The sequence below is a fragment of the Alosa alosa genome, chromosome 9 (assembly GCF_017589495.1).
Source record: "Alosa alosa isolate M-15738 ecotype Scorff River chromosome 9, AALO_Geno_1.1, whole genome shotgun sequence".
In the NCBI taxonomy this organism is placed as follows: Eukaryota; Metazoa; Chordata; class Actinopteri; order Clupeiformes; family Clupeidae; genus Alosa; species Alosa alosa.
The window spans coordinates 455,238-469,578 of NC_063197.1; the positions used below are offsets into that span (position 1 = coordinate 455,238).

At 40.0% G+C, this 14,341-nt stretch overlaps 1 protein-coding gene across 1 annotated transcript in view; it reads right to left on the minus strand.

Moving 5' to 3' along the window:
- Window positions 1–14,341, minus strand: part of armh3 (armadillo like helical domain containing 3) — a 126,861-nt gene that overhangs the window by 81,331 nt on the left and 31,189 nt on the right. The window contains 5 exon segments of the mRNA XM_048252072.1: window positions 10,374–10,467; window positions 10,566–10,641; window positions 13,553–13,599; window positions 13,687–13,747; window positions 13,835–13,878. Of these exon segments, the coding sequence (XP_048108029.1) occupies window positions 10,374–10,467; window positions 10,566–10,641; window positions 13,553–13,599; window positions 13,687–13,747; window positions 13,835–13,878 (322 nt within the window).

Genomic DNA, 14,341 nt, shown 5'->3' on the forward strand with positions numbered 1-14,341 from the left:
GCAAATGCGGAAAGCTATGCTAGGTTTTAGTAATGCATGGTTTAAGAATGACTATTTCATACGGTCTCTAGCAGCCTCCTTCAAATGCGCCTTTGAATGCCAAAATACCGATGCATTTATTTGACATATCGCGCTTTTATGCCATAAAGGGAATGACAGATGTCATTCTCATTGGTTTAAAATGATGTTACGCCCCAAACACACCCATATGACTGATTAAAAAAAAAAACTAGGAACACCTTGTTGCGCCATGCGCTCCACTTTTGATAACGAAACCCCTCCCAATGTGAACGGGACATCCTACTAAATTTGAATAGACTTTTGACGAGTGACGATGCACTTTAGAATGTCATGATAGGGCCCTACAGTATATCTTCACTTCTGAAAGACTAAATCTCCCTGGGATGCTATTTTTTATTCCCATTCATGGTTCCAGTAAACCTAATCAGTTGTGAAATGTTTCTTCTTTTGTTGTCTTTATCATTACACATCTTTTCCAGCCTTTTGTTGCCCCATCCCAACTTTTTTGAGATGTGTTGCGGGCATCAAATTCAAAATGTGCTGATATTTTCCATGAATGATTTGTAAATCATATCATTCTTAATTTATTCACATTTTACAATTCAATAAAAAACGGAATAAATGTAAATCTCAATTGATAACAATGCCAAACAACTACTGTGTGTGTAAAGAGCGGAGTTATCCACAGATTGTGGTTGGCCTAACTGTAATCTACACTACCAATTAAAAGTTTGGAGACACTTAGAAATTTCCATTCCACTCCATTATAGACAGAATACCAGCTCAGATCATTTGCATTGTTTTTTTTACTCAGGGCAGCAGTTTTCGGATTACATTATGTGCTTATATAATTGCAAAAGTATATTCTCCAATGTTTTCACAGTTAGCCTTTTAAAATGATATCAGATTAGTAAACAGAATGTGCCTTTGGAGCATTGTATGAATGGTTGCTGATAATGAGCAGTGTAGATATTGCATTAAAGATCAGCCATTTCTTTCTACAACAGGCGAGAACCCTTTTGTACGGAGTCCTGGATTTGACAAGAAAAAAAACTGAAAGTAAAAAAAAAACTGAGAAAAGGTATGTACTGGGGACAAACACTGACTAGGTTTGCGAGATCTTGAGTTTGTTTTTGCGAGATCAGAAGTAAAGAAGTGGGAGGCCCATGTAAATAAATGGAAAGTAAAGAAATGGAAAGGTCTGATGAGCCATGCCATCTGGTCTGGTACTGCACCATTGGGACGTGACTATAGGGTGCGTTTCAACCGATACAGGGGGAAAATGCTTGCACACAATTTGATAATATGTGAATCCTCAGTGTTTCCACTACTATGTATTTAGCAGCAGCGCAACGTTGCCGCTGGATTTTCAGTGCCACTGCAACATTTTCAGAAGATCATGTAATGTCATTACGGCTACAGCCTAGCAACATCCCCTCCATTTGATCGCCAAACAATTCAGTTTACTGTGCCCCAGTAAAAGCGCCAAGTTGCTGTGATTAATGGTTCATGAGAATTTTAACATTGAACTTACATGAAATTTAATCATATTTGCATTCTGCACACAGCCCTATGCACCCATTGCTCTCAGTGAAATATCTGATGATTTTTTTACTCAACAAACTGTATACCACAACAAGCAGCAGACCTAACCGAATCTGTACAATAAGCGGTTCCTGAGTAATCCAGTTTTGAAATTGCAACACATTTCTGCATGGTCTTCAATTTAGGGCTGAAACTATAACATATTCTAAAGTAAACTATTACATAAAGCCTGACATTAGACATTATGCAAATATAATCACATCATAGTCCAGACTGTCCTGAAATAGGAAGATATAGCATCTATAGATGGCTATTACATTACAATTAGATTAACTAGCTGAACAATACAGGTGACCACTTCTGCACTTCTGACTGAGCTGGGCGAACAATGCTGTCCATACTATGTTGTGAAGTGCTGAGAGGGAATTTAATTTATTAATATGCACAACAAGTTTCATGCTGTAATCTAGCCCTGACATCAAATATTATCTGTTTTATGTAGATTTCTACACCTGCAGCATTTACCATTAGGCTACCAACAACTAATTTTACCATTAGGCTACTAAAAAATAATTTCTGGTGTGAGCCTATTTGCTATAGTAACCTACCATTAGGCTACTAAAAAATAGCCTACCATTAGGCTACTAACAAATCATTTTACCATTAGGCTACTAAAAATAATTTCTGGTGTGAGCCTATTTGCTATAGTAACCTACCATTAGGCTACTAAAAATAGCCTACCATTAGGCTACTAACAAATAATTTTACCATTAGGCTACTAAAAAATAATTTCTGGGGTGAGCCTATTTGCTATAGTAACCTACATCTAGCAACCTGTCTGTGTGTGTGTGTGTGTGTGCACGCGTGCGGTGCGTGAGGGAGAGTGAGCGAGACAAGATGAGGGTGCATGTATGTGTGTATGTGAAGAGGGGGTTCTTTTTTTGGGCATACTCTCTTGCAATTGAACGTGAATAAGTTTACCACTTAAAAACAGTCTGTCTGGAACAAATCGGTCAGTCAAAAACGGTCTGTGTGGAACAATCAGATCCCTGTGCATATAGTGCGCGTCATAGGAAAATAGGAGTTTTTGCCTCGAGCAATTTTTGTAATCGAGTAACTCGATGAATCGTTTCAGTCCTAGCTGAAATATAGCCTACACTACTTTTGACTATTTCTGAACAGATAAACAAATATGCTTTGTGGTTGTGAAATTATTGCTGTGCACCAGATTGATGCATTTAAACACTAAAATATTAAACATTTTCTTTCAGGGAGGCATGCCGCTGGACCCCCCTACCATGGCTTGATTTCAACTTCCGGCATGTAACAGCACTGCTGCTGGAAAATTTTCTAGGGAAACACTGATCCTGTATTTGACATTGAACTATACTCTCATTCAGGCATAATAATCCAGTCACTAACCAATACATCTGCTGCAGCTCAACTTTGTTGCTGGAAGTTAGCCTACGGGGACTATTTTCAGGTGCTGCATGATATCATTGTGCTGCTGTGCCCATGGTGTTCCTTGATTATTACGCTGGAATGAGAGTACAGTTCCATGTCAAATCAGCCTAGAAAATAACCACGTTTCATTTTCCGTTGGTCTTATTACACTTTCTAACTTGAGAGGAGACAACTTTTAAATAGGAAAATTACCGGAAATCTTGGTCACTTTCAAACGTGAGGCTAGCAGGCGAGAAGCTAATGGTCTAATCAGATTCAATGATCTATGCTAGGCTGGACACTGCACGAAAAGTGTAATTTTAGTCAGTATGAGGCACTGTAGATTGTCGTGAAATTCAGGCTTGTGGCTGTTCACAGCAATTTGCAGGCAACGCCGAAAACTGCCATGAATTGTCAGAAATTGACGTGGGCCTTGCTTGGCAGTCGTCCCCCCATGACCCCCCTCTAGTCTAGTTGCATCTCCCATAGGCCCAATAGTGAACCCAGAAATGTTGAGTACCCTAAAGTTTTATTGCAGAAATGTCATCTATAGGCCTAGTGGATGGATTTCAACTTGGTTGCTAAAAGTTGCACCTAGGGCAATTTGCATAATTAGCATAAGAAGATAATTAAAGCGTAAATAGGGTACATTTTTTAAATTATAGCGATCATGAAACTTTCTCAGTTGCTTACTTATGTTAAGATTAGAAAAAAATGCATTGCATGATTTTTATATTTTAATGTTTAAATATGCAAATGAGGCCCTATAGTCTAGTTGCCTATCCCATAGGCCCAATAGTAAACCCAGAAATGTTGAGTACCTTAAAGTTTTATTGCAGAAATGTCATCTATAGGCCTAGTGGATGGATTTCAACTTGGTTGCTAAAAGTTGCACCTTGGGCAATTTGCACAATTACCATAATTATGTATCAGGCAAATACCAACATAGGCTTGTCGGGAATAAAGAAGAACTAATGAAACATTTAGAAACCTTAAGTCTCCTGATTCCAGGTTTAAATGTCACAAGGAAATGGAACATCACTAGATTGCAAAAATCCTCAATGGGACCCCCCCCCCCTTTACCTGGCACACTAGCCAACACACAGCCTAGACAGGAGGGTATACTGCCTTCTATGGGGCTCAATGGAAACCTTCCCATCCCTGGCTTCACCCTGCCAGCTAGCTAACACATGGCCAGGGGCCTCATGTACAAAGACTTGTGTGGATTTCATACTAAAACATTGCGTACGTGCAAACCTGAAAAGTAGCGTATGCACAAAAAAATCCTGATGTATGAAATTGCGTACGCAGCATTCCACGCAGCTTTTCTTTGTACATCCTGATTAACGTGAAACTCTCTCCTCCCTCAATCACACTCATTTTAACGAATGGCCATTCTAAGGCCATTCGAGAGCGCAGACCTCCGCGAAGACAAAATGGCCTATCCCGCAATATTAATAACAATGAAAACTCATTTGTGGATCCATTTATACTCTAACCTTCTCCAAAGTTTAATAATTGAAATCATCAAATTATATAAAAAAAGTTAATCTCCAGCGAATGCAAGGTAGAAGTGCTTATCCGACGAAATGGCAAGAATCTTACGTCTGTATCATCTATAATATACAGACTATATATATGCTATTAAGGGAACATTAGGTTTTCCAAAATTGTTAAAACACATTTTTTGAAACCTTCCACCCTTTTCTCCATTCTCAAACTACATTCACAGAATGTCTGACAGTTCTTGCAAAATAAAACACTCGCCTCAAAAGTTTTACTGGCTCAGAACCAAACAGTGTCAGAGTACCGATCCAGTGTATGATTGAAGTGTTCCCTTAATTTTTTTGAGCAGTATATTTAATGTTTTTTCTCCATTCTGCTTGCTGCTAGCATAGATTGTAGGGTGGTGGGGGGTAAATGTATAATTACAGAAATAAATGTATAATTTTCTACATAAACTATTCTACATAAAATATTATGTAGCCTAGGCTATATATGGCCTGATGAAAGTGGACAGCTAAGAGACCTACTGACTAGGCTATCGAAGTTGTGTGGAAGATCTGCTCCAAGAAAATCCTTGTAAAAGACGGATAGACAGCCAATCTGAACACTTGTGCACCAACCAGCTGAATATTCCACATAGCCAGCCTTTGATGGGCCTAGCAAAAAAGCTACTTAAGCTATATCGCGGCGGTCATCTCAGTCTGTCACCTCATACGCTGCGCATCCCACGTTATTAGGCTACCGGCATGCCGACTACGAGGGCAGTGGAAAGTGAAAGTAATTGGGCTGCAATCGCACAGTCCACTCCAGGCTAAGAAGTGCTAAACAACTTTTACAAATAACGAATCCTGATTACCTCTCTGCTGCTGTCTGGGGCTTTTGCAAATGCAAATCATGAAATACAAGCCTTACAGTGAAAGACAGATATCTTCTGATATAACGATAACGAAATAAATTGTTTATTTTAACACGGTGAAGAGGGACGCATTTGGCGCTGTGTTTGTAACACGCCATCCTTCATAAGACCAAAATATTCCCATATAACAGACGTGCTTTTCCTTTTAGTCACCAATTCCTCTTCACCCAAATGTAACCTACCTCGCTCGACTCACTATCTTCAGCCATCACGACTTAGCTCCCGCCTCAACACCTAAAACACCACACACCTAAACTTGTAGGGGACGGGCTTCTAGGGCAGCATGACGGCATCGGTTTGGTAAAATATGTTGACATTCAGAATGTGAATACACCATAGACTGTATGGAATGCGCACGGCACAGAAAATGTATCGAAATTTTTCGAAAATTAAGTAATCTTTGCGGTATGTCCATCGCAAGTGTTGATATCGCGATAACGATAGATTTTAGATATATCGTGCAGCCCTAGTAGCCTATGCAGTCAATCACACTAAGGGAGATAGCTTATATTCGCGCTTATTAGTCAGGCTATAGCTATTCGCATGGATGATCCTGTCCCATATGTATTAATTTGACCATAACCCTCCAGTGCTTGAGCACACAATTACCTTCTACGACAGACTCCCTGATGCCCCGATCATCGCAGAATGCGAGACCAGGCCCAAATATGGCCCTGACATGTGCAACACAGCCGATACAGCCTCAGATTGCGGCATGGCACAGGGCTTCAGAGCTCAAATGATACAGGAGCAGACAGTTATGTTGCAAGACAATATGACGCAAGAAGTGACAGTGACATGAGGAATGTAGTTTTTTAGAATAGTTTTTGTTCATTTTCAAAAATTCGGGACATATATCTCCAATTTTACTAAAATATTCTTCCCTTATAACCTGTTATTACACGGCTCTTCACAAGGCAAGTAGAACGCTCCATTGACTTGAATGGGCTTTGACTTGAAGTTCTACGGTAAAATATTTTCATGTAATTACCGCTGCAAACATAATTACCGCTGTCAATGGCAACGGAGTTTGTGCTTCTACTTCAGGTATTTCATATCACTAAGCAAGAACTGGAACTTCATTCAAAAGTGAAAGCAGACGGTTGATCAGCTGTGTTCTAAAGAATGCTTGATTCAAGTTCAGCGTGTGTTGTTGCGAACTATGTTTCTCAGCAAATGCCACGATGAACGGTAACAAATAGGCCAGGCTATGTAGGCTAAAGTCATATCGTGGGAAGTTTATTATTTCGTTTTAGCAAGTAGCCGTGTACAGGCTTGGAATTTCACCATTCTGGGGGCAAGGCCATGGCCGTCGTGGCCGCCGTGAAATTCCTACCCTGGCCGTGTACTAAGCGGGATAATGTATAGAACGCCGGACATTATTGGGAAAATAAGTCCCTTCAGGGCGGAACAAGACCCCTCCGCTGCACGTCAGGGTCCGGTTCGCCCTGTCGGGACTTATTTTCCCAATAATGACCGGCGTTCTATACATTATCCCTTATGTATCTTGCATTCATTAAGAAAATGCTGTTAATTTTCTATTACATTACCACAGTGAGCACACACCCTTTTTCAGGGGCCAGCCAGGTTTGCCTGTGTCGCCCTTTTCTATGGCGAGGCTATGGAGCCTGTACTGTACCTTGTCAATAGCTTTCTATGTTTATAATTTTGAATTTGCGTTAAATATGGTGCCAATTTGTAATCAGATTTTATTAATTTATATACTTTGAGTTTACTTACTTGTTTAACGTTATCCTTCCAATTGTTAATGTAATTTTCTTTCAAGTTTTTTTTTTCTATTTTTGAAGCAATGGTTGAGTCAGTTTTGTTTAGGCCATGTTTTTCAATTAGGTAATAGGGGGTTCTTCTCTGGGTTTCCATCCCTCAGCTGGGCAGCAGTATGGTGGTATCTGTTTGGTTCACTGTGTAGAATACAATAGAAACTTTAATTGCCACAACAATGTTGGTGGTATTTTCCGGTCCGGTCTGGTGGTGGGGGTGGGGGGTAATAGTGGGAGGGGACAAATTAAATAAATAATTGCTGAAGGTTAGAAGCTGTTGTTGAAGCGCGTCGTTCCTGTCTTTAGAGATCTATAGCGTCTTCCAGAGGGCAGAAGTTGGAAGAGATCATGGCTCGGATGTGATGATCCCTGATGATCTTGGTTGCTCGGTTCAAGCTGCGTTCAGCATACAGAGAGTGGACTGATGGAAGGTCACAACCAGTGATGTTGGAGGCTTTGGTGACAACTCTCTCTAATTTCCTCTTGGTGCGACTGTCAGAGATCCCATTCCAGACGGTGACTGAAGATGTGATGACGCTTTCAATGATGGCTTTGTAGAAGAGCACAAAAAGTGTTTTGTTGACATGAAACTCTTTCAGTTGTCTTAGGAAATAAAGTCTCTGATTTGCCTTTTTGATAAGGTGGGTGATGTTAATGTCCCATTTCAAATTATGGCTGATATGTGAGCCAAGAAATGTAAAGGAGTCAGTCAAGGTTACAGGCTGTTCACATATAATAGACGGGGCTTTGGTGTTAGGCCACCTTCTCATGTCCACAACCATTTCTTTGGTTTTTGAGGCATTAAGATGGCTTATTTTCAGTACACCAGTCCGTAGCCCATTTCACCTCCTTGTGGTACTGAGACTCATCATTGTCACTAATGAGGCCGATGATGGTGGTGTCATCTGCATACTTCAATACTTTGACAGAGTGATGGTGAGATCTCGTGTCATTAGTAGGTGATGCCAGAATTTTTGTGGATATTGAGAAGGAGAGGGAATTTTCGTAATTCAGCTCTACAACCCATATTCGAGCAACTCCTGTTCACTCCTGAAATATTCTAAATGACTCTAAATGAAATATTTCAGGCTGGCTTTTGTCCCATGTCTCCAAATTGTTTTTGTATTTGGTGCCCCAAATCTCACTCCCATATAATAAAGAATACATAAACATTTTAGGATAAGTGCCATAGGATTCCTACAGTAGTAAGCCTCTGTGACAACATTTGAGCTTACCAAAATGGCGTCCACAGAGCCAGAGGATGAACTTCCCAACTCATTTTCTTGCCAATGATCTATCTTGCGCGTAGCACTCTATAACCTTTGGTGAGTAGTCTGCTTAATTTTTGCTGTAGCGTTTTGGCAGCAAAATCTTTATTTTTATGAGACAACAGTTTGTTGACACAATACCGAATAATAAATAGATTTTCACTCATCAAACCAAATGCTTAGGTTTGACGGTCGTTGTTTCCCTAACACCTTATTTGAGTCGTATTTGCAAAAACTCATCCATTTTCCCAGAGATTTTTTTTTTTAGGAACCAGGAAGTATTAAAATGCTAACGCTAAAAACAACAAGCTTCTGCTGACCCCACTCTATAGGATACTGGAGAGGTGGTCATAATATTTTAAGTCTCTAGTGAAGAAATAGGGTCAGAAAGTAATAGGATCAGGATCCCTGCCCTAACAGGAATATGAATTGGCCAATTTACACATGCACTCTGGTGAAACTGATTGCGACACTCTTCCCTTGTCCCAGTGGTTTTACCTGCCCATCTACTGCTGAGGTACAGGTGAAAAGCTACACAGACAAGCCATGTGTAGCCTGTTCTGGAAAGGCTGACTAAGTTCAAATAAATAATGTATGTACAAAGATGTTCTGAAGATGAAGTTCTTTCCCTTCTGATTGTTATTATTGTCACAATGTTAGTAGTAAGAACATAGTTGTTAACAGGTGTTTGGAGTGTTTTGTAAATTTATAAAAAATAAAAGACTGATGTATTCCATTTACAAGTATTCAAACCCTTTGTTGACACTTGCAATTGAGCTCTGGTGCATCCTATTTCTATCAATGGTCCATGAGATTCTTCTACAACTTGATTGGAGTCAACCTGTGCCTAAATTGATTCATTGGACATTATTAGGAGAGGCACATATCTCTTTATATAAGGTCTCACAGTTGATGGTGTGGTGTACAGTATGTCAGAGTGAAAACAAAGCCACGAAAACGAGAGAACTGTCTGTAGACCTGCGAGATCTGGGGAAGGATACAAGATACAATACATTTCTGCAGCATTGAAAGTGCCCAAGAGCACGATAGCCTCCATCATTTTCAAACGGAAAAGTTTGGAACAACCAACAGTCTTCCTAGATCTGGCCAAACTGAGTAATCTGGGATGAAGGGCCTTGGTCAGACAGGTAACCAAGGATCCAATTTGTCACTATGAATGTGATCCAGAGTTCCTTTGAGAAGAGAAGGACCAACATCTGTGCAGCACTCCACCAATCAGGCCTTTATGGCAGAGTGGACAAATGGAAGCCATTTTTTCCCAACGGTGTGTGTGGAAGAAACCAGGCACTGAGCTAAACTGATGTTTGTCCTTTACGCTTCTCTCATCATCTGACATACACCATCAACTGTGAGACCTTATATAAAGAGATGTGTGTCTCTCCTACTAATGTCTTGTGAAATCATTTAGGCACAGGTAGACTCCAGTCAATTTGTAGAAGCATCTCAAGGACCATTGAGAGAAGTAGGATGCATCAGAGCTCAATTGCAAGTGTCATAACAAAGGGTCTGAATACTTATGTAAATGGAATATTTCAGTCTTTTATTTTTTTATTAATTTACAAAACACTCCAAACACCTGTTTTTTGTGAAGTGTTGGAGTATAGTGTGTAGATTGATGAGAACAAAAATGAATTGAATCCATTTTAAGATGAGTCTGAAACATAACAGAATGTCAAAAACTTGAAAAGGTCTGAAGGCTTACAGTGCAACCGGAAAGTTATCATGCAAATTTGATCAGTACAGTGCCAATTGGTCTTTTTGGCCCAAATCTTTGGGACATTTTGCACACATTCAAGTTAGAAAATAAACTAAAATATTCATACATTTAGTACATTTACTAAGAAATTATAGCTGAACGTGATACAAACTCACAGTCCAGGGAAGGTGGTGTTGTACCCAATGGAGTTGTGGGAGTAGTTGGAACTGGGTCTATAGATGTGGCAGCCATGTCGATCTCTGGGTGACTCTGTGTTACAAACATCAAGATGACAATATATGCGTGATTTTAGTGACACATATTCACAAGGTGACAAAAGAATGACTAACAACATTTGTTTCACTTACTTGAGCCAAAACTGTGATGAAGTTTCTATTCAGATGTACTGCCTCATAAAGGGCCAAGAGTATGGCCTCATTTGTTCTGAAAATCAGATGAAACTCCATTTAATCAACATCAGCCAATTAAATGTGAAGAAGTCTTGATGGACCAGGTTGGTATGGCTTTTCATATTTGTAACTTTTAAACTTTTTAAACTATTAATTAAAAACTAAAAAAAACCCATAGGCTTAACATTGGCGATTATGACATCACAATAGGGCCATTAAGCAATTAGAATCCTGTGCCAGGTGTTCAGTGGCCGGTTGCACAACACACCTTAAGTTAAGTTTTCCCCTTAAAATCTGATTTAAAGGAGAAGTTCTGTGTGATACTGACCTAAAGTGTGTTGAAACATGATACCGAAAAACTTTTTGTCTCATAGCTCAGCCTAGCAACCACCTCAAGTACCTAGCAACAGCCTACCATGACAAATACCTAAAGTTACAACCTAGTAACCAATACAGAAACCAATGAGATTAACCTAGCAACAAACAAACCAGCAGCCACCACAACTAACCTAGCAACAGCCTGGCAAACCACCTCAAGTGCCTAAACAACCTATCAACCACTTCCCGCGATGAGAGGCAACAGAGCAACCAACAAAGCAACCAACATGATTACCCTACAACCAGCCAAGCAACCACTTGAGTTACTATGCCCTAGCAACACCCGAAAGCAACCATCTTAATTACCTTAGCAACAAACCAGCAACCACAACTATAATGTCAACCTAGCAACCACCATACCAACCAACATGATTACAATAGCAACCAGCATAGCACCCACTTGAGCCTAGCCCAGCCACCTCAAGTACCCTAGCAGCAGCCTAGGTGTGAACTTTTGTCTCATAGCTCATCTTGGCTTGTCCCCTGCACTCCGAAATCTGGTGCTAGTGAGCCGATGCTACCAACAGGTTTTCGATGGGGGTGCATCGGCGATTGGTGGACACAGGCCCTAACTCCTTTATTTCTGATAGTAGCCACCATGGATACCCTAGCAACAACCTAGCAACGACCTCAAGTCCCCTAGCAACAGCCTAGCAACCACTTCCACAATGACAACATAGCAACCAACATGACTACCCTAGCAACCAGCATAGCAACCTACATAATTACCCTAGCAACAGCCTAGCAACCACCTCAAGTACCCTAGCAACAGCCTAGAAACCATGACAAATACCCTAGCAACAACCTAGTAACTTCCACTTCCACAGTTACAACCTAGTAACCAATACAGAAACCAATGAGATTAACCTAGCAACAAGCAAAGCAGCCACCACAACTAACCTAGCAACAGCCTAGCAACCACCTCAAGTACCCTAGAAACAACCTATCAACCACTTCCACGATGAGAGAGCAACAGAGCAACCAACAAAGCAACCAACATGATTACCTAGCAACCAGCCAAGCAACCACTTGAGTTACTATAGTACCCTAGCAACACCCGAGCAACCATCTTAATTACCTTAGCAACAACCCAGCAACCACAACTATAATGTCAACCTAGCAACCACCATACCAACCAACATGATTACAATAGCAACCAGCATAGCACCCACTTTATTTTGCATAGCAACCACCTTGAACTTGTAAATAGCCTACTTATAATGGCTTGTTCCCCCTGTACACAATGAAAATGCTTTTGTTTTGGAGGCAAAGGACTAACAACAGGCAAAAACTATCTCCAAAAAGCTATATCTACTGACAAGGTAATGTTCACAATACTCACGAGATGTCTCCGGGTCGGCAATTCTTGAAGTTGCATTGCTGGTTCTTTTGGTAGCGACCTGCTACAGCTTTGCACTATGGCTATGCTATTCCCCTATTACAAGTTTGTTTACAAATTGGCTTAGTAGAGGTTATATTAAGTTAAAAATCTTGCATAGTCAGTTGTATTGAAACACTGTGTTTCTGTCACTGTTATGCATTTAACTTAATGATGTCTTGTTTTCACCAATTTGAATAATCATAATCTCTGATTCAGAACATTAGATGCATTCCATAGCACAATGACGAATGTCACTGCTATGGTACACCATGGCTACTAGTCCAACTTTTGATGATTTCTGCCTGTTCCACACCAGGCATAGAAGCTAGTCCTATTCTTCTCAATCATATATTATTCTTTGTCATACAACAGTCATAAAAGCAAACAAGCACCTTCGCTATTGTTGAAACTTACAGTATTTAAAGTAATACATACGTGCTACATTGTCAGAGTGGCCTAATGCCTAGGTGCATGCAGATGTTGCAGGTTTGCAGGTGTTAATATTGTGGTTAGGTGTTACATGTATATTGCAACCAACCTCTCTAGCACCGCCTCGTTTATAGTATGTATTAGAACTATGGTAGCTGTTGCACATCAAATAGCTAAGATGTCCACCACGACCGCGTTGGATGTTCATGAGGTTCATTAGTTTAGCTAATGTGAATGTCGAAATTGAATTTAATCATTTGGTATGTAATTCTGCAATAGCTTTGCCTTTTATGCAAGGCAGTAAATAATAATGCTAGGTCGATGCTATTTTGGTACTATATGTCATTGCCCACATCAGCTAGCAATTCTGAAGATGAATCCAAGCTAATGTTATCAAAGTGTTAATGTTATTCAACAATCGCGCAATGAGCTTGTTAGCTATTATGTTATATGTCGGGTAAATTGTTTTCATTGCATGCAGACGCCAAAGACGGAGCTGTATTTCACATATGTCCCTTGCTGGCCACCGTTATTTTAAAATGGCACACGTATGGAGAGTCGACCACAGCTATGTATATGTACATGAGGATTTCTAAGCCAATAGGTATGAATTCGTGGTGGTGGCAATTAAACATGAATGGGACCACATTTATCAATGGGAAATGTTGATTTTGTTAACAAACCCTGAAACAACTAAACATAATATTACACAGTCGACCTTTAAGTAGTGAGGCAGTAGTAAAGTATGTGAGCTTACTGGACTGATAGCTTCTCATCTGCATCTGCTACGAACATGCTGCCGACCTGTGAAGGTAATGTCAGATAGAAAGTACATTCTTTTTTGTCTGGTTTGTCAGGCATTAATTAACTAAATGCATTTAAAATTCATACCATACTAGAAAGTGCAGAGAGGAAACCTCCTTGATTTTCCTCCTCTTTGTCTTTATACTGCCTACAAAAGAATATAATTCATAAACAATACAAACAAAACATCAACACATGAAACAGGTAAAATCAGATTCTTATACTATCTTTTTACCTATTGTACTCCGTCAATGCCTGATGGACAACCATGCCCATTCCCTGGCAAAACATGAGAAAGTTATTGCATAGTTCAAGGCCAGTGGCAGAAAAAAGCTATTTGATGAAGGCAGATTGTATGATACATTTAACACTGGCATAAGTAAAATTAGCATGCTTGCATATTACTCAAGGAGCAGTACTACTACTAAGGCTGCACTGATTAGTCAACAAAGTCGACAATGTCAATTATGAAAATGTAATGATACAGAATTTTAAGGACTATACAACCTTACAGGACTAAAGTCTTTGGCTACTCAATGCAAATGTTCAATAACGTATGAATGATGGCGCAACAGAGTGAGAAGCAGGGTGAAGTGAAGGTGAGGCCAACATGTGGAAACATTTTAGTGCAACAAAAAAACAGGTTGAATTCAGACTCTGTAAAGCGGAGCTGCCATTTCACTGCAGCACAACTGTGATGAAACGCAAGAATTGTGAAGGAGAACTCAATTCCAAAATTGCT